Source organism: Microcebus murinus, chromosome 12 (genome assembly GCF_040939455.1).
Source record: "Microcebus murinus isolate Inina chromosome 12, M.murinus_Inina_mat1.0, whole genome shotgun sequence".
Taxonomy (NCBI): domain Eukaryota; kingdom Metazoa; phylum Chordata; class Mammalia; order Primates; family Cheirogaleidae; genus Microcebus; species Microcebus murinus.
The window spans coordinates 2,864,978-2,891,941 of NC_134115.1; the positions used below are offsets into that span (position 1 = coordinate 2,864,978).

The following is a 26,964-nucleotide window of genomic DNA, read 5'->3' on the forward strand; positions in this document are numbered from 1 at the left end:
CCACTATCACACCTTGAACATAATCATATATGTATTTTCTGTCATCTTCCAATCATTATCTATGTGTATGCATAGCTCTGAAATAGTTTCTCATAGTTTTATATTGTTGTGCATATAGATTACAAATGTTCCATAGACCCTCAGATTTAATAGTTATAATCATTTTGTATACACAATTTCCTACACTTATTTTTTTACATTATCCTTCCATTCTGAAGAAATAATTAGGAATTACTTTAGATAGCTCATGTGGAAAGACAGTCTTCAGTTTACATGTAGTTCCTGTCAGTTCTTGTAAAACCTACTATTCTTTAGGACTGTGAAATTTTATCTTAGGATTCATGAACAATTTGATTTAAAAGTAAAAAATTGCATTTTGGGAGGTGAAGGAGGGAGGATTGTTTGAGCCCAGGAGTTCAAGACCAGCCTGGGCAACATAATGAGACCCTTTCTCTACAAAAAATTAAAAAATCAGCTGATTACAGTGATGCATGCCTGTAGTCCCAGCTACTTGGGAGGCTGAGGCAGGAGGATCTCTTGAGCTCTTAAGCCCAGGAGTTTGAGGCTGCAATAAGCAAAGATTGTGCCATTGCCCTCCAGCCTGGGTGACAGAGAGACTTTGTCTTAATAAATTAATAAATAAATGTAAAAAGTCGAAAGACTCTGAAGCAGACTGTGTTCCTGAATATCTGCAATCCCCTTTGTACATGGTAATAGAACTCAAGCTTGGTATATGACTAGCCAGTGAAAGGTCACATTTTTTAGGCCCTCTTTGTTGCTGGTGTGGCTAGTGGGATATGAGTAAGTAGAAGGGACACATGGCATTTCTTGGTCTTCTTGTTAATAGAACAGGGTAATCATCTCATCTTTCCCTCATTTTGCTGGTGGCAGAGGGCAGCCACCTTAGACTCAGAGATGGAAGGCTCCTGTCTAAGACAGGAGAACCATCTTACTCTTCATGGATTGTTCTCTTGTTTAAGCCATCACATTCATGTGTCTTCAATACAGCAGGCCAGCCTTTATGCTAAGATATTACTTTCTCTGAGTGTTTCAGATGAAATAGTTTTAAGACAGGCTCTCATTTTCCAAGTCCAGAGTTCTGCTTTATTCTTTCCACTGTGTTTGTTCAGCTACTTGTTTCTCTCTAGTTGTGGTTGGTAACTTTCATTTTACAGGTGACACCTATTCCCTGGTACATGTATTGTGCAAGAGAGCTACAAATGAATGCTTCTGTGGTTCAGACTGTACTCAGGAGTTCAGTGTTAGTGATCCGGCATTGCACACATTTAACATTACACAGAAGTAAGCATTAGGAAAATGCCAAGGGTGTGGCAGATCAGAAAGACTGCTAACTGAGAGCTCAACAGAGGCAAAGCTTCCAATCCTATAAATAGATGGTAGAAATTTGAATTTAGGTCAGGATATTACTCCAAATACCCCAGCTTTTCCACACTGGCATTTCAAACATCAAGTCCCACCCTCCTTTCTCAAACTGATATTTGTTGTTTTTGTCTCCGATTGGACAACTTTTACTAAAAAGTAGAAAGGAATCAGAGAAAATTTTATTGAATATCTTAAATTAAATTTTATTGAATATCTTAACACTTATTGAAAGGCTATGCAAAACACTGATTAGGAACCTGGTCTGTGGATGTGCTGGGACTCAAATTCCAGCTCCCTCTTCTTAGCTGCTAGCTTTGTAAGTGACTTAACCTCATCTATAAAAATGGGGATAGTAATGCCAACTTCAAAGTTTTCTGATGATTAAATAAGATGTCTAAATGCCTGGAACAGAATAAGGAGGAAGTTGGTAAATGGTAGCTAATATTATCTGTTCTGTTCCCATTTCCTGCTGGCAAGTGTTTCATATACTTATTTCATCAACCCAATAAAATGAGCATAATTATTCTTATTTTATAGTTGAAGAAATTGAAATTAAAGAATTTGTGAAGTGAATAGATATTATACTAGCTATTCTGAAGAAATGGAAGCATGAATTATTTAAATAATTCACTGATGTCTCATAGTGAAGCAACTATGGTGCTAGGATCCAAAGCCATGTCTGTTTGATTTGGAATTTGTTAAATTTTGGGTATTTGGCAATTCATTAGTAGTTGTCATTCCTGACAGGCTGTAATGGCCATGATGATATTTATTATTTGCATTAACTTTTAAGAATCAACTTTGGTCACAGAGCTGGGATATCCACAAGACTGTTTCAAATAAGGGTGGGAGTCACACATGTTAGGGAAGGGGATAGTCCTCTATGTTGGGTTTATCTATCAGGCTCTGTGTGCACTGAAACAATGGGCAGGACTTCTTACTTTGTTTTCTTATATAACCCAAACAATGCATGATTATTCTTCTGCAGTTTCCTAATCAATCCCAAGTGTTATCTGAAGTTATATTGTTTTAAATAGCACTGTGCCAGGTGCTCTATATAACTGCTTTCTTTAAATTCACAATTTATTGATGAACCAGCATAATGATATCAAAACAATTAGAGGTCAAGTGAACAGTAATAAAATCATTGCAATAATTGTCATGGATGAGCTGTAGGTGAAATTCTGAGTTTTCTAGTGTAGTGAATGTTTTTAATTGTATGTTGCCTTGGCATCCATTTTGAATATAAGTTTAACTTTCTCACACCAGAAGTAGGTGGTACAGCTCTCCACCTGCTTCAGTTCCTCGATGTAGTTGATCCAACTATTTGTATTATACAACTGCCTCCCAGTGACCATCTATGTATGGACAGCCAGATGCAGCCTACTTGACCCATCCCGCTGGCCCCCACACCCCTCATGGACTGTGCAGATACACTGCACGACCACCTCGAAGTCACCAGGGATTCCATGGAACATGTGCATGCTTGCTTAAGCCCACCAATTCGAACTCCTTATGTGAGACTGCCTGGGTAACCCTGGGACCCCAATAGAGGCTTTCACCCCATAGGTCCCCTCTCCTTGCTCCCCTTTTACTGGTTGTGCTCTCTGTCACCTTCACACCTCCCATCCATTTCATGAGAAAGACCTCAAGACAAAATTAGAAAGAAACCATAACAATAAAAATCACAACACCTAGCAGTCAAAGTGAACACCATCATCAGCAAAGAGGAAAGATACAAAGGAAGCAAAATGTCTTCTTTCAAAAGAAGACAGAATAATGGACAACAAACATATGAAAAAATGCTCAACCTCTCTAATCATCAGGGAAATGCAAATCAAAACCACAATGAGATATCACTTAACTCCAGTGAGAATGGCCTTTATCAAAAAGTCCCCAAACAACAAATGCTGGCATGGATACGGAGAGAGAGGAACACTCCTACACTGCTGGTGGGACTGCAAACTAGTTCAACCTCTGTGGAAAGCAATATGGAGATACCTTAAAGCGATACAAGTAGATCTACCATTAGATCCAGCAATTCTACTACTGGGCATCTACCCAAAAGATCCAATGACACTCTACAAAAAAGACACCTGCACTTGAATGTTTATAGCAGCACAATTCACAATTGCAAAGTTGTGGAAACAACCCAAGTGCCCATCAATACATGAGTGGATTAATAAAATGTGGTATATGTATACCATGGAGTACTACTCAGGTATAAGAAACAACAGTGATATAGCACCTCTTGTATATTCCTGGATAGAGCTGGAACCGATTCTAATAAGTGAAGTATCCCAAGAATGGAAAAACCAGCACCACATGTACTCACCAGCAAATTGGTATTAAGGGATCAACACCTAAGTAGACATATAGGAGTAACATTTATCGGGTGTCGGGCAGGTGGGAGGGGGGAGGAAGGGATGGGTATATACATACATAATGAGTGTGATGGGCACCATCTGGGGGATGGACACGCTTGAAGCTCTGACTCTGGGGGGGAAGGAGGGGAAAGGCAACTAGTAACCTAAACATTTGTACCCCCATAATATGCTGAAATTAAGAAAAAAATGTTCCTTGTCCTAAACTTCAAGAGAAATTTCTCACATGACACTTTATAAAAGATGCAATAAAATGCACCTTCAACACCATCCCTACAGCAGGTGCAGTAATGGAATTTTATTTTTAATTTCAGCATATTATGGGGGTACAAAGGTTACTTGTGTTGCCCTCCCCGCCCCAGTCAGAGCTTCAAGCGTGTCCATCCCGGCCTTTTCTTTCCACTTTGTATAAAAGCTGACGGTATAACACTGAAGGAAGTTGTGCTTAGTACTCAAAAATGGTCAACGGATAATAATAGAAATGTGTGTGGCAACAGGAGTATGCTCATAGCACACTTTTCAAACAGCATTACTAATATATGCTTTCCCAGTTGAGATCTGAGAAAAGCTAGGTAGCAGAAAATTCTAAAACAATGTGCTTTGATGATCACCTACACACTAAATCGGTATTTTGAGTTTCTGGAAGAGGCGCGCGTTCCAAGCCCCGCCTCAGCCCGCGTCTGCCGGGCGCCCCCCGCGGTGACCGCAGCCTCGCGGAGTGTCCCGGCCGCCGCCCTGGCCGCCCTCGCCGCCTGGCGCGCGCCGCTCACGCTCTCCGGGCGCGTCCGCCACGCCCGCGGCCGACGAGCACGAGGGAAGCAGTGTCCCGTGCCCAGCCGCCACACTTCCAGGAACCCTGAGGAGACAAGACACTTTAGCTCACTTTTGCAGCTTATCTACACAGGGAGCTCGCGGCGCAGCCTGGGAGCGCGGGGCGACGACCCCTCAGGGTCGTCGTGACAGAATATGTCCTCCTCCACCCTCCCATGGACTTGGAAAACTACTACTTCTTCCCTCTGTGTCCGACACGCCATTAAACCTCTCGCCGGGGAACGCTGGCCTTCGGCGGGGGCCTGGAGCGCTGAGGCAGGGCCCGCGGCCGGGTTGGGCGGGGCCGCGCGGGAGCCGGGCTGCGGGGGCGGGGCGAGACCGCGGGTCAGGCCGCCGTGCGCGTGCGTGCGCGCGGAGGATTAGCGCCTGGCGGGGGCGGAGCGGCAGCCGCGGCCCACGCCGTAAACAGACAACATGGCGGCGGCGGTGGCGCTGGCACCGGGGGCCTTGGGTCCCCTGCAGGCCGGCCGTGCCCGCCTGGTGGCCGTGTGCTCCGCACGGCTCGGCCCGGGGTTGAGGCTGCCCGGCTCGTTGGCGGGCCGGCAGGTGGGCCGGGCAATCTGGGCCCAGGGCTGGGCGCCCGCGGCCACGGGTCCCGCCCCGAAAAGGGGCTACAGCTCTGAGGCGAAGACGGAGGACGAGCTTCGGGTGCGCCACCTGGAAGAGGAGAACCGAGGTGAGGGCCGCGGGGCGGGCGCGGCGCGGGCGGCGGCTGCTCCTCTGGACCGGCCGCAGGGTGCAGCGTCCGCGGGCGGGACGCGGGCCTAGGTCAGGCGGGCTTGCAGAGCCCAGGCCCCCGCACCCCAATGTGGCCGTTCCCTTATGCACCTGTTTCGTGCTTTCGATACCTAAACGTGTATTCTATCGGCTTAGTATAAAGTGGCCTCATTCTGCGTGGAAAACAGAAACACAGCTTATGCTCTCCGCTCTAGACAAGCCAAGGTCAGTACATACTCCGAGTATTTAATCTTTGTTTCAGGCTTTATTCTTGCTGTGTAATGGCTTTCTGTCAACTCAGGAATCAGTGGTATAGTTGTAGAAGCTGCAGTGAGAATGCCCTTTATTACAATGAAGAATCTTAAATTTGAAGCTATTCACCTGGAACAGTTTTTCTTCTTGTCCATTTTATCTTAGAAAGTTAGTTTTGAGGGACTGTTCTACTTCATCTAAACAATCAAGCATTTTTTGTCTTGCCAAGGTCTGGGGACTGGAATGTGCATGATATTGATCTTGCCCTTTAGCTACCTACCCCGGGAAGGGACTGATACATTAGCAATACAATGCTGAGGGTGGAAGGCTGTGTGGACCAGGAGAGATTCGGTGGGATTAGTGATGATGTTCAGTTTATTTCACTTGCAATGCTGAGAAAATCTAAAGGGATCCTGAGGGATGAAATAGCCGTTTGCCTGGGTTATGGCACAGGACCAGTCACTTAAATTTGACATGCGTTTATTGAGCACCTATACTCTTTTAAGCAGAAGTGAAAAACGAGTAAGTCACAATTGTTGTCTTAGTATAGTGAAGCAGATCCTGGTGATTATTAGGCTTGTGTTAACTTTAAAGACTTGGTGAGAGAAAACGACTGTAACACCTGAAAGTTTTCACCATTCGGAAGAGGTTCCAAGGCATTCCTTAATAGGCAATGGATTTTGCCATTAGTGAGGAAAAATAATACCAATTTTATAGAGTTGCTGTGAAATTAAGTTAGATTGCTAACATAAATTGTGCATTAAGTATCTAGCCCATAGTAGGTGCTCAAGAGTATGAGTTACCTCATTCCTTATTTGTTTATTATTCCAGAGGCTAGAGCATGGTCAAAGGCATGGAGATGTGAACATGTGTGGTGTATTTGGGAAATAACATAAGACAAGTGTGGCTGTAGTGTGGCATGACAAGCAGAACAGTAAGAGATTCAGCTGTAAGTGTAGACTGACACTGGAGTGATTAGATCCTGAATGTCACCATCTTTTGGGTAAGCTTAGTCATGCTGGGATTTCAGTTACATTAGGTATACCAACAATATGTTAGATACAAAGGAAATGCAAGTACAGCAGTAATGTGCACCACATTTCGTGTTTTCTGTCTTTATGATTTCAATGAATGCAAATTGCAGTGTCTGGAAAGTCTTTAAGCTAGGATCTGAATGGACCAAAATAGGAGATATCAGAGCATAAAAGACAATTTAATAAATTAAGATGTTTTCAGTTTAACAAAAATGTGAGAATCAGCTGTTAGGACATCATGGTTTCTTTTTTTGTTTTTTTTTTTTTAAATTCCAAAATTCTTTTTTTTTTTTTTTATTTCAGTATATTATGGGGGTACAGATTTTAAGGTTTCAATAAATGCCCATTTCCACCCCTCCCCCCAGACATGGTTTCTTAAAAGTGACACAGCCTTCTTTGAGGATTGGCAGGATTGAAGACTCAGGCCTGGCTAACATTGCTTATACTTTGCTTTACAATTGAACCAGTAATAAGTAGTGCAAAGAAAAACATGAGGGCAAGGGTACTACAGATAAAGGGAGTCTCCCTGAGGCCTTTGTTTCTCATAGTCTAAAATTTGAGTGCTTTAAGCAGCCTTTAAGGAATATGAGAACTCTCCCAGGTCAGAGAAGCCCCAAACTGTACTTGCAGCCCTCTAGGTGGATGGGTGAGGGGTAGGCAGGTGCCAGATTCATCAAGCCTCATCTGTTGTTTGAGCTCCATATTGTATTTTGTTGTGGAGGCACTGTTGTAGCCAGGTTTCTTTAGTGGTTATTTCTTGCATTATTTATCGTACTTAGAGTTACAGAGTAGCAGTTCTGGTCGTGGCTTAGGGAGATCTCTCCTGGCCTCCCTGCAACATTCTCCTTCATAGGTCACCTGGTCTCCAGTCATTCTCCTTTCCAGTTTATTCTTCACGTTGGTGCCCTTTTTATAAGGCCAATAAGCACTTCTGTGCACAGTTAAAAACCTCTAATGACTCCTCATTGCCTGCGGGGCCTTTCCAACTATCAAGCCTTCACAGTCCTTCTCCCTGTAGCTGTACCTAAGCTTTGTCTTTTCCTGATCTTTTTTGTGGGGAACCTGCAGCCTCAAGGCCATATGTGGCCCCTTGACTGAATCCAAAATTTAGATTCAGTCACAAGGCCACACTCAAGGATCCAGAAGGTCACATGTGGCCCCAAGGCCACAGGTTCTCCAGGAGGGGTATCTCCTGAAATGACCCTTCCCCTTCCCCTACCTACCTTCCCTGAAGCCTGGCAAGCTTCTACACATAATTGTGACCCATTTCAAAGATCATTTTTGTGAACCATGTGGGAACAATTTCTGGCAGAGATAGAGCAAATAAGCAAATTTGTAGTGTAAGTCATCCTTATACCTGCTCCTTTCTCATCCTCCACATCTAGATTATCAAGTCTTCCTGAATGCCTTTGAAATCTTTCCATGTACTTCTTCACCAATACCACTCTCATCTAAGCCAGTCAGTGGACTACTGCAGAGGTCTGCTAGCTGGTCTTCCAATATCTACTTCATTTTCTTTTTTAACAAATTAATTCCTTTCATATGTCATTCTTGCTTTAAAAAATACATTTGTGTATGCTTTATAGTGTTTAAATTATATCTCAATAAAGATATACCTTGACATACGTGCAGTATAAATACTGTGTTTCTCCCAAAATTAAGACCTACCCATAAAATAAGTCCTAGCAGGATTTCTAAGCATTTGTGCAATATAAGCGCTACCTCAAAAATAAGACCTAGTGATGGGCGTGGCTATCTGCACAACCCATGCATTTCATCTCAGAGTGGTAAAGAAGAGGAGCTGCCCTTCTCATCTGCCCCATGAGAGCTCTATGGCTTGACATGAGAGATTGAGGCCAATGGTTCTAAAGGAAATAGAGTCGGAAAAAATTCAGAATGGAATTCGGGGTTTGGAGAGTGAGGATGATGTTCCAGACGAAGATGACTTTAACTATATTTGAATAAATGTAGATTGTTGTACCATACTTAAAAAAATAACACATCCCCTGAAAATAAGCCCTAGGGTGTTTTCTTGAGGAAAAATAAATATAAGACCTTGTCTTATTTTCAGGGAAACACGACATATAAACATTGAGGTTTAATTCAATACGAAAAAATTTAAAATGTACAATTGTTTTTAGTATACTCAGAGTAATCCTCTATCCAGATGGTCCAAATTTTAGAAGATTTTTATCAACCCCAAAATAAACCCTATACTCTTTAGCAGTGACTCCCCACTCTCCTCCCTACCTCTTACCATAAAACAACATTTATCTACTTTCTGTCTCAATAGATTTGTGGGCATTTTTATAAAAGAATTATATAATGTGATGTTTCTGTGGCTTCTTAGCATTGTATTTTCACAGTTCATTGTATTGCATGTATCAGTACTTCTGCCATTTTTTATGGCCAAGTAACATTACATTGTATGGATATACCACATTTTGTCTATTCATCATTGATGTGCATTTGGTTTGTTTCCATTTATTTGGATATTACGAACAGTGCTGCTTAGAACATTCATATGTACATTTTTGTATACATCTTTTTATTTTCACATAGGATTGGAATTGCTGGGTCATATGGTATTCAATGATTAACATTTTGAGGAACTACTAAACTGTTTTCCAAAGTGGTTGCAACATTTTATATTCCCACTGGCAAGGCATGAGGGCTCCAGTTTCTCCACATCTCAGCCAATGCTTACTGTTGTTTGTCCTTTTAATTATATCCACCCTAATGGGTGGGAGGGAGAAACTTATTGTTTTTGATCTGGATTTCCCTAATGGCTAATGATGTTGAATTTTTTTTTAAAGATGGTATAAAAGACTATTTATTTGAAAGGGGCTAGTACGACAGTGGGTTTTTGTTGTAGGAGAGATTGAGACCAGGCCCAACTCCCTGTTGACTGTCTTTTTACGTGCATGTTGGCCATGTGTATATATTTGGAAAAATGTCTACTCACATCTTTGTCCAGTTTTTAATTGTATTGTTTGTCTTTTAATTGAGTTGTAAGAGTTCTTTATATATTCTGGATACAAGTCCCTCATTAGACAGATGATTTATAAATATTTTCTTCCATTCTCAGGGTTGTCTTTTCACTTTCTTGATGGTGTATTTTCAAGAACTAATGTTTTTAATTTTGATTCAGTCCAGTGTGTTCTTTTTGTTGCTGTGCTTTTGGATCATATCTGAGAAACTATTGCCTAACCCGAGTGTACAAAGATTTATACCTGTATTTTCTACTGAGTTTTATGGGTTTAGCTCTTACATATGTGACTGATCCTTTTTGAGTTAATTTTCATATGTGGTATGCAGTAAGAGCTCTAACTTCGTTCTTTTGCTTGTGGATGTCCAGTTGTCCTAGCACCGTTTGTTGAAAAGACTGTTCTTTCACCAATGAGTTGTCTTGGTACCCTTGTTGAAAATTAATTGACCATAAATGTAAGGAATCATTTTCCGGACACTCAATTCTATTCCACTGATCTACATATCTATCCATATCCTACCACACTGATGACTGTAGCCTTATAGTAAGATTTGCAATTGTTTAGCATGAGTCCTCAAACTTTGTTCTTTTTCAAGAATGTTTTGGCTATTCTGGGACTCTTGCATTACCATGTAAACTTTAGGATCAGCTTGTGAATTTGTGCAAGAAAGCCAGTTGTGATTTTGGTAGATATTGCATCAAATAGGTAGATCAATTTCAGGAGTATTGCCATCTTAACAATGTTTAGTTTTCCAATTTATGAATATGAATTATTACAGGGTTTGTAGTTTTCAGTATAGTTTTACACATTTTTCATTTCTTTTGTTAAATTCATCCTAGAGTAGCTTTGTCCTTTTTGGATGTTATAGTAAATAGCATTGATTTCTTAATTTCATTTTCAGATTACTCATTGCTAATGTATAGAAGGTACAAAATCAATTGATTTTTGAATATTGATCTTATACAACTTTGCTGAACTTGTTAATTTGTTCTAATAGTTTTTAGTGAATTTCTTAATATTTCCTATATACAAAATCATGCCATTTGCAAATAAAGATAATTTTACTTCTTTTCCAGTCAGAATGTCTTTTTGACTCCTTTTTCTTGCCCAATTTTCCTGGTTAGAGTCTCCATTACAGTGTTGAATAAAAGTAGTGAGAGTAAATATTCTTGTCTTATTCCTGATTTTGGGGTGAAAGTATTCAGACTTTCACTGTTAAATATGATGTTAGTGATAGTTATTTTTTTGGTAGATGCACTTTATCAGTTGAGGAAGCTTTCTTCTGTTTGTAGGTTATGCTTTTTCTGAGTCTGTTGAAATTCTCGTATGATTTTTCTTGTTTAGGCTGTTGATGTGATGGATTACATTAAATGATTTTCAAATAGTGAACCAGCCTTGCATACATGAAATAATTCCCACTTTGTTGTGATGTAGATTTTTTTTATATATTGTTGGATTCGATTTGCTAATATTTTCTTTTTTTATTTCAGCATATAATGGGGGTAGAGATATTAAGGTTTCAATAAATGCCCATTTCCCCCCCTCTCCCCACAAGTCTGAGTCTCCAGCATGACCATCCCCCAGATGATGCACATCTCACTCATTATATATGTATACACCTGCCCCCCCTCCCCCCTCCCACCTGCCCAATACCCTATTACTGTAGTACCTAAGTGACCACTTAGGTGCTGTTCAGTTAATACCAATTTGCTGGTGAGTATATATGTGGTGCTTGTTTTTCCATTCTTGGGATACTTCACTTAATAGTATGGGTTCCAGCTCTAACCAGGAAAATATAAGATGTGTTATATCACCATTGTTTCTTAGAGCTGAATAGTACTCCATGGTATACATATACCACATTTTATTAACCCATTCTTGGATTGATGGGCACTTGGGCTGTTTCCACAGCCTTGTAATTATGAATTGTGCTGCTATAAACATTCGAGTGCAGGTGTCTTTTTTGTAGAGTGTCATTGGATCTTTTGGGTAGATGCCCAGCAATGGGATTGCTGGATCAAATGGTAGATTCACTTGTATTGCTTTAAGGTATCTCCATATTGCTTTCCACAGAGGTTGAACTAGTTTGCAGTCCCACCAGCAGTGTAGGAGTGTTCCTCTCTCTCTGCATCCACGCCAGCATTTATTGTTTGGAGACTTTTTGATAAAGGCCATTCTCACTGGAGTTAAGTGATATCTCATTGTGGTTTTGACTTGCATTTTCCTGATGATTAGGGATGTTGAACATTTTTTCATATGTTTGTTGGCCATTCTTCTGTCTTCTTTAGAAAAGTTTCTGTTCAAGTCCTTTGCCCACTTTTTAATAGGGTTATTTGATTTTTTCTTGCTGATTTTCGTGAGTTCTAAGTATATTCTAGTTATCAGTCCATTATTGGATGCGTAGGATGCAAAAATTTTCTCCCATTCTGTAGGTTGTCTGTTTACTTTCATGACTATTTCTTTGGCTGTGCAGAAGCTTTTCAGTTTGATCATGTCCCATTTATTTATTTTTGTTGCTGCTGTGATTGCCTTTGGGGACTTCTTCATAAACTCTTTGCCCAGGCCGATGTCCAGGAGAGTGTTTCCAACTTTTTCCTCTAGAATTCCAATAGTTTCATACCTTAGGTTTAAGTCTGTTATCCAGCATGAGTTGATTTTTGTGAGAGGTTAAAGGTGTGGGTCCTGCTTTAGCCTTCTACAGGTGGCTATCCAGTTTTCCCAGCACCATTTATTGAAAAGGGATTCTTTTCCCCAGTGTATGTTTTTGTCTGCTTTGTCAAAGATTAGATGGCTATATGAGGATGGTTTTATATCAGGATTCTCAGATCTGTTCCACTGGTCAATAGTCCTATTTTTGTGCCAATACCAGATTGATTTAATTACTACAACTTTGTAGTATAGTTTGATATCTGGCATATTAATGCTTCCCCTATTTTGTTTCTGTTGCCTAGAATTGCTTTTGATATTCGGGGTCTTCTTTGGTTCCATATGAAGCGTAAAATTATCTTTTCTATATCTGTGAAGAATGCTGATGGGATTTTAATAGATATTGCATTGAATCTGTAGATCAGTTTGGGTAGTATAGACATTTTAATGATGTTGAGTCTGCCGATCCTCGAGCATGGTATGGATTTCCATCTGTTTACATCCTCTGCTATTTCCTTCCTCAGTGTTTCATAGTTCTCTCTATACAAGTCTTTTACCTCCTTGGTTAAGTATATTCCTAGGTACTTTAATTTCTTTGTTGTTATTGTGAAGGGAATTGAGTCTTTGATTTGGTTCTCAATTAGATTGTTGTTGGCGTATATGAGTGCCTCTGATTTCTGTGTATTGATTTTGTATCCTGAGACTTTACTAAATTCATTTATCAGTTCCAGGAGTTTCTTGGTTGACTCTTTGGGGTTTTCTAGATATAATATCATATCATCAGCAAACAGTGAAAATTTGATCTCTTCTGCCCCTATTGGGATACTTTTAATTCCATTTTCCTGTCTGATTGCTGTAGCCAGGACTTCCAGCACTATGTTGAATAGAAGTGGAGATAGTAGACAGCCTTGTCTGGTTCCAGTTCTAAGTGGGAATGCTTTCAGTTTTTCCCCATTGAGTATGATGTTGGCTATGGGTCTGTCATATATGGCTTGTATCATTTTTAGGTATGTCCCTTCTATGCCTATTTTCTTAAGTGTTCATATCATGAAAGGGTGTTGAATCTTGTCAAAAGCTTTTTCTGCATCTATTGAAAGAATCTTGTGGTCTTTGTTTTTTCTTCTGTTTATGTGGTGAATTGCATTTATAGATTTACGTATGTTGAACCATCCCTGCATCCCTGGGATGAAGCCCACTTGGTCGTGATGGATTATTATTTTGATAAGCATCTGGATTCGGTTAGCTAAGATTTTGTTGAAAATTTTTGCATCTATATTCATTAGGGATATTGGTCTGTAGTTTTCTTTTTTTTGTTGTATCCTTTCCTGGTTTTGGTATCAGAGTAATATTCGCTTCATAAAAGGTGTCGGGGAGGTTTCCATTCTTCTTGATGTTGTGGAATAGTTTCTGCAATATAGGTACTAGTTCTTTTTTGTAAATGTGGTAAAATTCAGGTGTGAAACCATCTAGACAGGGACTTTTCTTTTTAGGGAGATTTTTAATTGCTGTTTCTATTTCAGCTCTTGAGATTGGTCTGTTCAGGGAATCTATTTCTTACTGGTTGAGCCTAGGGAGGCTGTGTGTTTCTAGATATTTGTCCATTTCCTCCACATTTTCCAGCTTGTGTGCATAAAGATTTTTGTAGTATTCATAAATTATATCTAGTATCTCTTTGGGATCAGTTGTGATATCTCCTTTTTTGTTCCTGATGGAGCTTATTAGAGATTTCTCTTTTCTGCTTTTCGTTAGCTTAGCCAGTGGTTTGTCAATTTTGTTTATTTTTTCAAAGAACCAACTTTTTGTTTTATTAATCTCCTGAATAGCTTCCCTGTTTTCAATTTCATTTAGTTCTGATTTGATCTTGTTGATTTCACTTCTTCTGCTGGGTTTGGGATTGGTCTGTTCTTCTTTTTCCAGCTCTTTGAGTTGTTTCATTAGATTGTCTATTTGTGATCTTTTTGACTTTGGGTTATAGGCATTTATGGAGATAAACTTTCCTCTCAGAACTGCTTTAGCTGTTTCCCAGAGGATTTGATAACTTGTCTCTCCATTGTCATTTTGTTCATAGAATTTTTTAATTTCCATCTTGATTTCTTCATTTATGAAGTAATCATTTAGTAGGAGGTTGTTTAATTTCCACGTTTTTGTGTAGAAATGTGCATTACTGTTAGGGTTGATTTCTACTTTTATTCCACTGTGATCTGAGAAGATACATGGTATGATTTCTATTTTTTTAAATTTCTTGAGATTCACTTTGTGTCCTAGGATATGGTCAATCTTAGAGAATGTCCTGTGAGCTGATGAGAAGAACGTATATTCATTCAGTGGATTTGGGGTAGAATGTCCTATAAATGTCAGTCAGACCCAATTGTTCTAGAGTTTTGTTTAAGTCCATTATTTCTTTATTAATTTTCTGTTTGGAGGATCTGTCTTGTGCCATCAGTGGGGTGTTGAAATCTCCGGTGATTATGGAGTTGCTATTCATCAATTTGCTTAGATCCAGTAAGGTTTGGTTTATAAAACTGGGTGCACCTAAGTTGGGTGCATATATATTTAAAATTGTTATCTCTTCTTGTTGAACTGTGCCCTTCACCATTACATAAAGACCCTCTTTGTCTTTCACTACTTTTGTTAGTTTAAACACTAGATCCTCTGAAATTAGAACTGCCACGCCAGCCTTCTTTTGGCTTCCACTTGCCTGGAATAGTGATCTCCACCCTTTTAGTTTTAGTCTATATGCATCCTTGCAGGTTAGATGTGTTTCCTGAAGACAGCATATACTTGGCCTGTATTTTCTTATCCATTCAGCCAGCCTATGTCTTTTGAGTGGAGAGGTTAAGCCATTCACATTTATTGAGAGAACTGATAGGTAAGGTAGATTACTGATCATTCTGTTGTGTTGGATGTTGTTGCTTTGATTTGTCTCTTGAGCCATTGTATTATCTGACCTTTAATCTTTGGGTTTTGGTTGTTTTTATATTTGTGAGTTTTTATTGTGGTGTTCCATGCGTAACACTGTTTTGAGTACTTCTTGTAGGGCGGGTCTTGTCTTGGTGAATTCTCTGAGACTTTGCTTGTCTGAGAATGTCTTTATTTCTCCTTCATATATGAAGCTTAGTTTTGCAGGGAATAAGATTCTAGGGTGAGCATTGTTTTGTTTCAGAAGAGTGAGAATGGGGCCTCAGTCTCTCCTTGCTTGTAAGGTCTCATTAGAGAAGTCTGGTGTTATTCGAATTGGCTTTCCCTTGTACGTTACTTGCTTCTTTCATCTTACTGCTCTTAGAAGGGCCTCTTTAGTTGATATTTTGGTCAGTCTGATGACTGCATGTCGTGACATCTTGCTGTTTGCATTGAATCTCCCAGGGGTCTGAACTTCTTTAACTTGTATCTGGACATTTTTAGCAAGGCCTGGGAAATTTTCCTCTATTATATCTTCAAATAGCTTGGCCAACCCTTGAGTGTTGTCTTCTTCCCCTTCTGGTAACCCTATGACCCTCACATTAGGTTTCTTCACATAATCCCACATCTCTTGTAGGCTTTGCTCTTTTCTCTTGTTTCTCTGCTCTATCTCTGTGACTGTTTTATTTAGTTGGAGGGTGTTATCTTCAATCTCTGAGATTCTTTCTTCTGTTTAATCTACCCTGTTCTTGAGACTTTCCACTGTATTTTGTAGTTCCCTGAATTGATTCTTCATTTTCAGGTGTTCGGTTAAACTTTTCTTCATTGTGTGTATTTCTTTAGAGAACTTTTGTTCTAGGTCCTGGAGGCTTTTTGTGGTTTCTTTGTGTTGGTTATTGAGTTGTTCTTGCAGGTCGTTTAATTTTCTTATGATCCACATTCGAAATTCCTCTTCTGTTATTTTGGTTGCCTGATTTTGATTGGTGTCCGTTTCTAAAGGGCTGGTGCTCCTGTTTGGGGGTGTGTTTTCCATTTGGTTCTTCATATTTCCTGCGTTCCTTGGCTGGTTTTTTCCCATGTCGATCAGTTGTTTCTTTCCTTTAGGTTTTTGTTTTGGTATTCACACGCCTTGTTTAGTTTCTGAGCTGTTAGGTGGTGTCTGTGGGTGAGATTTGACCACTCCCTGTATAATGAGTCAATGGGTGCTATGAAAAGGCTGTGCAGGATGTCCTCCCTGTCAGTAGGTGGCGCTTGCTTGGAGGAACAGGCTATGCTGTTGTTTTTGTGTCCTGTTATCAGCTCCTGTTCTGGGCAGAGCTGGGTTGGGTAAGCCTCCCCTCAGGCACCACCAATGTGGTTTAGCAGGGGTCAAAGTTCTGTTCTCTGCTTCCAGGAGAAGCTGTCAGCGAGGGCCTGGAATGGTCCTCCTCATTCAGAAAGTCTGCGTGTGGGGGTGGGGCTGTGTGAGACTTGCAGTCTGGAGCAGGCCTCGCTTCTTTCGACCGTCCCCAACTCTGCAGGTACTCCTGGCCTCTGCCAGCAGGCCAGACCACATGCCATCAGGTCTCCCCGAACTGTCATGCAGGTGAGGAGGTTCCCTGCGCAGGAACGCCACCTGGGCTGGATATATGGCCTCCTTTTGGGAGGAGGGTTGCCCTCTAGCACGCTGATCTGCTCCTGAAGGCACACACACCACAGTAGGCTGTTCACGTATATCCCTTCTGTGCCCGGGACAATGCTAGACCTCGTTGCTCGAGATCTGGTCTGCAGGTCCGACCTCTGGGTCCCAGAGTTCAAACTGTATCCCCACTAGGGAGAGGAGTGCCGGTCCCAATTCACCCACAGGGAGCCCAAGCTGGGTCTATGTCTTTCAGCCACTGAGTCAGCACCGTTCTCCTGGGAACACCGTGCCAGCAGCACCTGTGAGGGCTGGCAGGTAGGGAGCTCACAGTCTGAGTTCCCCTTAGTCAGCTGTAGGGTCCCAAAAGGGAAGGTCCCGTTCCCTGGAGGTGCGTGGCTGTATTGTCTCTCTGGGCAGCCGAGGGTAGGGTCGGCAGAAGGGAGGAGGAGGCAATATGGCGCCGGCCGCGTAGCTCGGGTCTGCGCACACGGAGGTGCCGGGAGGGAGTTGGGAGCCTGGTGTCGTGTCCGCTACAGGCTCACCGCTAGCTGGCGTCGGCTGTCTCTGGGCTGGTGTCCGCAGGTCTCTCCACCCGCTGGGGAGCCCACCAGCAGTCCCGAATGCAGGGGAGGGGAAACAGCAACTCCACCTACCCTTGCCGCTGGTCTGCGGGCTGCTCCGGCGGTCTCAGCTTCCAGTTCTCCTCCGCAGCCTCCTCCCGTGGAGTCTCCCGGGGTCTCAGGTACCCCTCCTTCCGGCCTTCGTCCCCTGTATGCTCGTCTTCTTGCATCTTTTTTCTAATTTCTGCTAGAATCTGTCTTTTCTGCAGAGAGACTCTGTCTGGTGGTGTTTCTCGTCCGCCGTCTTGATCCTCCCTCTGCTAATATTTTCTTGAGGATTTTTGCATTATATTTAGTCTTTCATTCTGGTAATGTGTTTGGCTAGTTTTGGTATAAGGGCTGCATGGAATGAGCTAGGAAGTGTCATCCTTCTTCTGTTTTCTGGAAGAGAATACAGAGAAGAAATAATGTCATTTCCTCTTTGGTATTTTGTTAGAATTTACCTGTGAAACCACCTGGAGCTGATGCTTTCTGTTTTGGAAGGTTATTAATTATTGGTTCAATTTCTCTAATATATATAGACCTATGCAGTTCTATTTCTACTTATTATGAATTCAGGTAGACTTTTTCTTTCAAGGGATTGGTCCATTTCATCAAAATTTTCAAATTTGTGGGCATGGAGTTTATTATGCTTTTCATGTTCATGAGATTAAGTAGTTATGACCCAATTTTCATTTCTGATACTAATAATTCATGTTTTTTTCTTTTCATGATAAGGCTGGCTAGAGGCTTACCAACTTATTGATCTTAAAACGATCTGGCTTTTGGTTTTGTTGATTTTTTTTTTCTTGTGTATTGATTTCCTGTATGTAATTTAATTGATTTCTGCTAATTTTTATTCCCCCCACTTATGTTGTATTTAATTTGCTCTTTTTCTAGTTAAGGTGGAAACTTAGATTATTGATTTTTGATCTTCTTAATATATACATCCAATGATACATCTTTTCCTCTGAGCACTGCTTTTGTTACATCCCACAAGTTTTTTTATTTATTTATTTATTTATTTATTTATTTATTTATTTATTTATTTATTTATTTTTTAGTTTTTTGAGACAGAGTCTCAGTCTGTTGCCCAGGCTAGAGTGCTGTGGCGTCAGCCTAGCTCACAACAACCTCAAACTCCTAGGCTCAAGCTGGGACTACAGGCATGCGCCACCATGTCCGGCTAATTTTTTGTATATATTTTTAGTTGGCCAATTAATTTCTTTCTATTTATAGTAAAGACGGGTCTCGCTCTTGCTCAGGCTGGTTTCGAACTCCTGACCTTGAGCGATCCATCCGCCTTGGCTTCCCAGAGTGCTAGGATTATTGGCGTGAGCCACTGTACCTGGCCTATCCCACAAGTTTTGATAAGGGCCTTTTTAAATCTCTAAGTATTTTGGAATTTTCCAGCTACCTTTTTATTATTGATTTCTAATTTATTTCCATTGTGGTCTGAGAGCATACTTTGTATGATTTCTATTCTTTTAAATTTGTTGAGGTATATTTTTGTCCCCAAATGTGGTCTGTGTTCGTGAATGCTCCCTATGAGCTCCAGAATACTGTGTATTCTGCTGTTGTTGAATAAAGCATTTTATATTCAGTTAGTTCTACTATTCAGTTAGATCTAGTTGAGAAATGACTCCTCTTTTATTATGTAATGAGTCTCTTTTTCCCTGAGACTATTTCTTGCTCTGAAATCAGCTTTCTCTGAAATTAATAAAGCTACTTTAGTGATTTATTAGTATATTTTAATCAGTCTGTATCTTTATATTTGAAGTGGGTTTCTCATACACAACATAGAGTTGGGTCTTATTTTTTATCCACTCTGATGATCTCTTTTAATTAGTGTATTTGGACCATTTACACTTAGAGTAATTGTTGAAATATTAATAGTTGCATTATTATGTAACATATTTATAACTTTTCTATTTATTGCCTTTGTTCTTTTTTTGATCTTTTTCTGTCTCCTCTTGTTTTTTTTTTGAGACACAGTCTCACTCTAGCCTTGTTGCCCAGGCTAGAGTGACTGCCGTGGCGTCAGCCTAGCTCACAGCAACCTCAATCTCCTGGGCTCAAGCAATCCTCCTGCCTCAGCCTCCCGAGTAGCTGGGACTACAGGCATGTGCCACCAGGCCCCACTAATTTTTTTTTTCTATATATATTAGTTGGCCAATTAATTTTTTCTATTTTTAGTAGAGATGGGGTCTCACTCTTGCTCCGGCTGGTTTCAAACTCCTGACCTCGAGCAATCCACCTGCATCAGCCTTCCAGAGTGCTAGGATTACAGGCCTGAGCCACCACGCCCAGCCCTCATTGTAGTTTTGATTTGCATTTCCCTAATGACTAATGATGTGCATCATTTTATGTGCTTATTAGCCATATCTTCTTTGGAGAAATATTTATTTAAACTCTTTGCTCATTTTTTAGTTTGAGTTCTTTTTGTTGTGAGTTGTAAGAATTCTCTATATAATCTAGATATTATCTTCATACCAGATGTATCGTTGCAAATATTTTCTCCTGTGGGTTGTCTTTTTAGTTTCTTGATAATTTTGATGAAGTCTGATTTATCTGTTTTTCTTTTTTTGGCTGTGCTTTTGGTGTCTTATTTGAGAATCTGTTGCCTAATCCAAGGTTGTGGAGATTTGTGCTTATGTTTCTAACAGTTTTATAATTTTAACTCTTACATTTGTGTCTTTGATCTATTTTTAGTTAATTTTATATATGCTGTTAGGAAGGGGTTCAACTCCATTCTTTTGTGTGTGAATATCTAGTGTTCCCATCTCCATTTGTTGAAAAAAACTATTCTTTTACCATTGAATTATCTTGACATCTTTGTCGAAAGACCAATTGACCATAAATTGTAAGGGTCTATTTCTGGACTCTGAATTTGATTCCAGTGATCTATATGTCTGTCCTTATACCAGAACCACACTTTTATAGTAAGTTTTGAAATTAGGAAATGTGAGTCTTCCAATTTAGTTCTTTTTCAAAATTATTTTTGGCTATTCTGGATCCCTTGCTTATCAGCTTGTCCATTTCTGCAAAAAAGACAGTTGGAATTTTGACAGCATGTATCGATCAGTTTGGATAATACTTTACTATCTTAATATTAAATCTTCTATGAATGTGAGATGTCTGTTTAATTAGGGTGTCTTTAATTTCTTCCAGTGTGTTTTATATTAATAGTTTTCAGAATATAGTCTTGAACTTTATTGATTACATTTGTTCCTATTTTATTCTTGGAAAATTGGCTGCGTTTTCATTATGTAATGTCCCTCTTCATCCCTGGTAACTTTCCTCTATTTGAAGTATACTCTGTCTGAAATCAGTATAGCTACTTCTGCTTTCTTTTGATTAATGTTAACATGATGTATCATTCTCTAAACATTTCTAATCTGTATATATCTTAAATATTTAAAGTGTATTTGACATTGTGAAATATGTATTTAGTCTTTGACCCATTTCCTGTCATAACCCCTAAAGTCCTCAGAACTCTGTAAAGTGTTGTCTTTTGTATGCTACTGATTAACTGATGACTGGCAGCCCCTAGGTATTTTTAGGATGGGGGCTGGTCCCCAGGAAGACCAACACTGGATTAGAGGGTTGGGACTTCTAGCCCTACCCACCAATATCCAGGGAGGAGAGAGGGCCTGAGGGTTAAGTTGATCACCAGTGGTCAGTGGTTTAATCAATCACACCAATATAATGAATCCTCCATAAAACCCCGAAAGGACAGGGGTCAGAAAGCTTCTGGAAAGCTGAGCATGTGGAGGTTCCTATAGGGTGGCATGCCAAGAGAGGAAGCTTCATCCCCCTTCCCATACCTCGTCCCATGCATCTCTTCATCTGTATCCTTTGTAATTATCATTTATAATAAACCAGTAAATGTGTTTCCCTGAGTTCTGTGAGCTGCTCCAGCAGATTAATCAAACCCAAAAGGGGGTCATGGGAAACCCATTTTGAAGCTGGCTGGTAAGAAGTTCTGGAAGCCTGGCCTTGGGACTGGTGGTGGGGTGGAAGTGGGAAGCAGAGGAGGGGAAAGCTTTGAGGAATGAGCCCTCAACCTGTGGGATCTGATACTATCTCCAGTTAGGTAGTGCCAGAATTGAATTAGAGGACACCCAACCAGTGTCTGCTGCAGGATTGATTGCTTGCTTGTTGGTAGGGAGAAACCCCTGACATTTGGTCACTGAAGTCTTGTGTGTTGATTGTCATTGAGTGGGAGAAAAGGAAAAAACTCCAAACTCCTTGAGTTTGTGTTTTGTTTTGTTTTCTATTGATACAGATTTTTTTTTTGTAGACAACATATAGTTGGATCTTTGTTTCTTGATCCACTGTGGCAATCTCTGTCTTCATTGATGTCCAAAGTGATATTGATTCAAATTGTTACGGCTAATATTCAAATTGAATATGGTCGGGTTAGTATCTCACATATTTATTATTGTTATTTATTTGTTGCCTTTGTTCTTTTTTTCTGTTTTTGTCGTGCACTTTTTCTCAGCCTTTTGTGGTTTTAATTAAACATTTTACATGATTTTAATTTTCTCTTTTATTGGCATATCAGCTGCATTTCTTTTTTTACTCTTTTTAGTGGTTGCCCTAGAGTTTATAGTATGCATTTATAGCTAATCCAAATCTACTTTCAAATAACACTATCCCATTTCAGATTAGTGTGAGTACCTTATAATAACAAAATGTTTCTAATTCCTCCCTTCATTTTACGCATATATAAACACACATAATTGAATGCATTGTTCCTATTATTATTTTGAACAAATTGTTATATGTTAGATCAATTAAGAGTAAGAAAAATAAAAGTTTTTATTTTACCTTCACTGATGCCTTCTCAGATGCTTTTCTTTATGTAGATCTGAGTTATGGATCTACTTAATTTCCCTTCTTCCTAAAGAATATCTTCTAACATTTCTTGTAGGACAGGCTTACTGGTAACAAATTCCCTCAATTTTTGTTTATTTTGATATAAAATGATCTTTAAGACTGAATTTAAAAAAAAGAAATATGTATGAACCTATTTATGTAGAACAGCACCAGAAGAAAATGTGATCTATTTATGTAAAGTAGCAACAACCCAAAGTGTAGTATATAACTCTACTTCCATGTGTAAGTATATATCGAACATTTTCTTGGAGGTTACATATCTACAGATAACTATGGCTGTCTCTGGGGAGGTGCATGAGATGGTTCCGGGGAAGGAGGATTTGCACTTTGGATGTATAATTTCAATTTTGTACAAGCAAAATGTATTCTTTTGTTGTCGTTTAAATTTTAGCTAAGTTACTACATTCATCTTTCAGTTGTATAAACTTTAGAGAGCAGGGTTAATTTTGCATTGTGAACTTGTTACAAATTCACCAAAATTTTTATTTATGTGTTTTGTCAAAAGGCAGGAAAAGTCTAAAATAGGAATTCAAGGTTGGCATATGAATGCTCAAGCTTTTCTGAGTTTGGATAAACTTGTTTTGGCGAGGCTATGTGAGGGGATGCATGATAATTTGAATTCTTGAGAAGCTGTTGAATTGTGACATAAAATGAGAGAATTACAAAATAAAAAATTTTAGGGTCTGCTAAATAAAGCTGTTTTATTCCATTTTACAGTGTCAGAAAGGCCTACTTATACATTTGATGGTGCATGTGTTAGGTATTGGATGATTCATTTTAGATTGCAGAGCTAATTTTCAGCTCTTTGAAGTGGAAGTACCCAAAACATTAGATCTCAAATATGGGACCAAAAGTGCTGGAATTAACTATGATGGAAGCATTTTGATGGCACTTTACACTTCAGTAATGATGTCAGAAGTATCATATCTAGCAGAAATTATGGCAATATTCAGTACTTACTGCATCAGAAGTATTCATACTATAATAGAAGGGATGATAACAGTTGGGTACTTGTATCGTAAACTTAATATGTATTACATTATTTGATCCTCACCCAGTCATACAGAGTTTGGAACTGTTAGTATCTTAAGAGAGTAAGAGACCGAGGATCAGACAGGTTAAGTAACTTACCCAAGGTCAAATAGCTAGTAAGTGGCCACTGGGATTTCTACACCAGCAGTTGGACTTAGAGCGTAGATTCGTAGCTTCTACCCTGAGAGTTGATACCAACTTGCATGTTTCAGAGGTACTTCAGATTCACTGTAGTTCAAAATGAGAGTCATGATCTTTACCTCCCTCCACCCTCACCTTGGTGTTTTTTAATGGTTTTGTCTTATTAAATGTTAATCTCCTTCCATCCAATTGCTGAAGCCAGAAACCTGGTAGATACTCATTAACACCTCCTTCTAGTTCAATCAGTCTTCAATCTAGTAATCACTAACTCATTTTAAATTTGGACTAGCTCTTAGTCCTTTCACTGTCCTTTATTTCTACCACTTCCAGTCTCAGCCATGCCTAGTATCTCCTGATTGGACTACAGCCCCCTTGAAGTCTGCATCCCTATCCACTTCTGGTGTGATCTCCAAGTACAGAAACTGTCCCCTCTCTCCCTGTTTTGTGTGTGCGTATGTATGTGTTTATACCTGCTTACACTCCTTAAGTACTTTTGTTCTTAGGATAAAGACCAGACTTTTTAGCAGGGCCTGTAAGGGCATTCTCTCTGGCTTGTGTTGACCTTGCCACTCTTATTGGTCACTTTTCTCCTCCTTCTGGGTGACAAGACCTTCAGTGGGAACATGACTAGTTTATGCTTCCTCCCATGTTTCCTCTGCCTAGAATTCAACTCCCCTGCCATTTCCACCTTAACTCCTACTCATCCTTACAGTCTCATGTGAAATAACACTGTCTTGTGTAAGCTTTCTCCAACCAATTCCCTTGCCCACAGACCATATCAATTCTGGTTACAAGTTACTATAGTACCATTTAAAAAGCATTTTAAATTGTACCTTTTTATGATTATTAATGTTTGTCTTTCCTTCTTAGACTCTAGTTCCTTGAGGGCTGAGCACCATGGTGTGTACACAATATGTTTGAATGAGTGAGCACATCTAGTCTTTGCTCCTTGATTTTCTTCTTGAGGAAACTGAAGCTTGAACAGTATAGCATAGTTCTATTCAAGTGTGGAGTTAGATTGCCACTTACCAGCTGAGGGTAGTTACTTCACTTCTCCAAATCTCAGTTTATCTGTTAACTGAGGATAAAAATAATGTGGACTTCTTGGGTTGTTCTGAACGAGTACATGAGCTAATACACATAAGCCACCAGGGGCAGTGAGTGTCCGAGGCATACTAAAGGTCTCAGTTAGTGGTAGCTGTTGTCATTAGTATTTGGGACCCACCCAAGGTCATTTAGCTGTTTCACATGGAGCCTGTCAGATACCAGTCCTCTTTCATGCTTTTCTCCATATTGAGAACATTTGGAATTCTTGCAAATTTATTCTTTTGTAAGCTGAAGTCCATCTTTGTGCCTTCTTTTAAAATGGGCTTGCACAGTTTCTTGCACAGAGAAAGCATGTGTACATTTTGTTGTCTTCAGTTTAACCCAATTACAAATAAGAATCATACCCACTCCCAAGGCATTTCTAATATATGACACAATGAAAATTTGTGTTTACTCAGGGGGCAAGATCATGAGTATAAGCTGTATAGAACTTTGAATATCAAGTTAAGGTCTTTGAATTCAGACATTTTGAAATAAATAATTAAAGGATTTTAAGTAGGGGGTGAATTCTGTGGTTAGAATTGTTTTTAGAAAATTGATCTTACTGGCAGTTGGAATGGGAGGCTGGATTTAGATGATGGTCTATGATAAAATGGGGCAGTTAGGAGGGAGAACTGGGTTTTGTGGGAGAGGTAATGAACTTTATTTTATATTGATTGAGTTGGAATTATTTATTGGACTTCTAAATGGAAGTGCTCTCAGGGTAAGTGATTGGGATAGAAGTCAGGAGAGAAGTCTGGGATGGAAAAATATGTAGTATGACAAAGGAGTAAACAAGATGTTAACAGCCGGAATACTAGCAAAAAGCAGAACATATAAGACGGGTAAACAAGACAAGTTTTGTTAGCTATTCTGTATCTACTTGAAGATAATGAAACCACTTTTAAATAGTATTCTGTAATTCATAATTTTCACTAATAAGTATGTGGCCTTCCCTTTAGTTTATCTGATTTAGTGGTGTAAAATTTACCAAAATGTTTTAAATTACCTTGGTGGTGCTTAAGAAGAGATAACTTGAAGGGAACATCAGGTCATGGAGTTCTTTTCCCCTAAAAAAGCTGAAGAAAAGCAATGAATATTAAGCACTAGGTTAGCTTTATAAATGTTATAAATACCATATTCTTTAAAAATGTGCTTATCTTGAAAAGGAAGCTAAACATGAGAATAAGGGTATAGTTCTTGCAGTGACCTCAACAAGGTGGTAGATTTAAGTTCCAAGTTAGCTGGATGTGTGTTGTGAAGTCTGTTCTCTGAATATCTCACTAACGCAAGTGCTTGTGCTTTTTCCTCTGCTCCCACCCTCCCTCCAACTAGGAATTGTGGTTCTTGGAATAAACAGAGCTTATGGCAAAAATTCACTCAGTAAAAATCTTATAAAGATGGTGAGTGTAAAGATTAAACTGTTTACTTCCAATATTGAGATACAGTCTTGACATCAGTCTGAAAATGATTTTTTCTCTTACCCTTCCTATTTCTGTTTAGCTATCAAAAGCTGTGGACGCTTTAAAATCTGATAAGAAAGTGCGGACCGTAATAATCAGGAGTGAAGTCCCAGGGATATTCTGTGCTGGTATGTGAATAAATTTTATTATGAAATTAAAACTTCCAGAGTGCTAGGATTACAGGTGTGCACTGCTGTGCTTGGCTTCTTAATAGTTCTTATAAGGGTTTTATATATATTTTGAATTCTTTTTTCTTAATACGAAAAACTTACACCAAGGGAATTAGGATTCTTACATCCGTAACTTTAAGGACCAGGTGAACATAGTCTTGAGACAAATATGTATGTTTTTAACACCATGGCTGGTGGCCGAGAGGTCCTCAGGGGACTATGGGACTATGGGTGGCTTACTGGGATGATGTAGGGTCGTTTTACGGCTTTTAAGAAAGGTCCAAGTGTATGAATCTTCGAGGAGTAATGATGTTGTGAAGACAGAATAAGACTTTAAAACTAAGTGTTAATGATCATTCTGGCATTATTGTCTTTCTATTGCAATGTGTTTTATAATTATTACACTATAGTTACTGGCAGAATTTTTTTTTTTTTTTTTTTTACCTATTTTGTGCCCATTCGTTCTGCATCTCTGCATTAGTAATATGCTTTGAAAAAGGCTTTAATGCTTTAGTACGGTGTGTAGCTCTCTGTTGCAGGTTGCCTTTTTGGGGACATATTAAATAATGTACCAGATGCTGTTTATCAGAATGATAAGTTAGCCTTGAATACTTTTTTCTAAGTTAATCAAATCCATTTTCTTTGCTTTATGTGCTTTTAAACTTTTGCACAGGGTAATCTTTTATATTTTTAACTCTTAAGATTTGTTACTGTATTTTGTCAAGAAAATAAATGTTTTAATTACAGAAAAGTGGGGGCAAATAATTTATTTTAGTAAATCAGTGTGTATAAAGGAGCCATTCTTTCACTTTTCT

The 26,964-nt window shown here is 39.4% G+C and overlaps 1 protein-coding gene across 5 annotated transcripts in view; it reads left to right on the forward strand.

The window, feature by feature from the left end:
- The first annotated feature begins 4,937 nt into the window (after positions 1-4,937).
- AUH (AU RNA binding methylglutaconyl-CoA hydratase) overlaps positions 4,938-26,964 on the forward strand; it is a 167,510-nt gene continuing 145,483 nt past the window's right edge. Inside the window, exons 1-3 of one of the 5 annotated variants that reach the window (XM_012773832.2) lie at positions 4,939-5,274; positions 25,852-25,919; positions 26,020-26,107. In XM_012773832.2, coding sequence (XP_012629286.1) covers positions 5,013-5,274; positions 25,852-25,919; positions 26,020-26,107 — 418 coding nt within the window. In that variant the 5' untranslated portion in view covers positions 4,939-5,012. Of the gene's footprint in view, positions 5,275-5,354; positions 5,541-25,851; positions 25,920-26,019; positions 26,108-26,964 lie in introns of those variants that run through there. The other 4 variants (XM_012773831.2, XM_076008456.1, XM_076008455.1 and 1 more) reach the window with 4 other exon arrangements.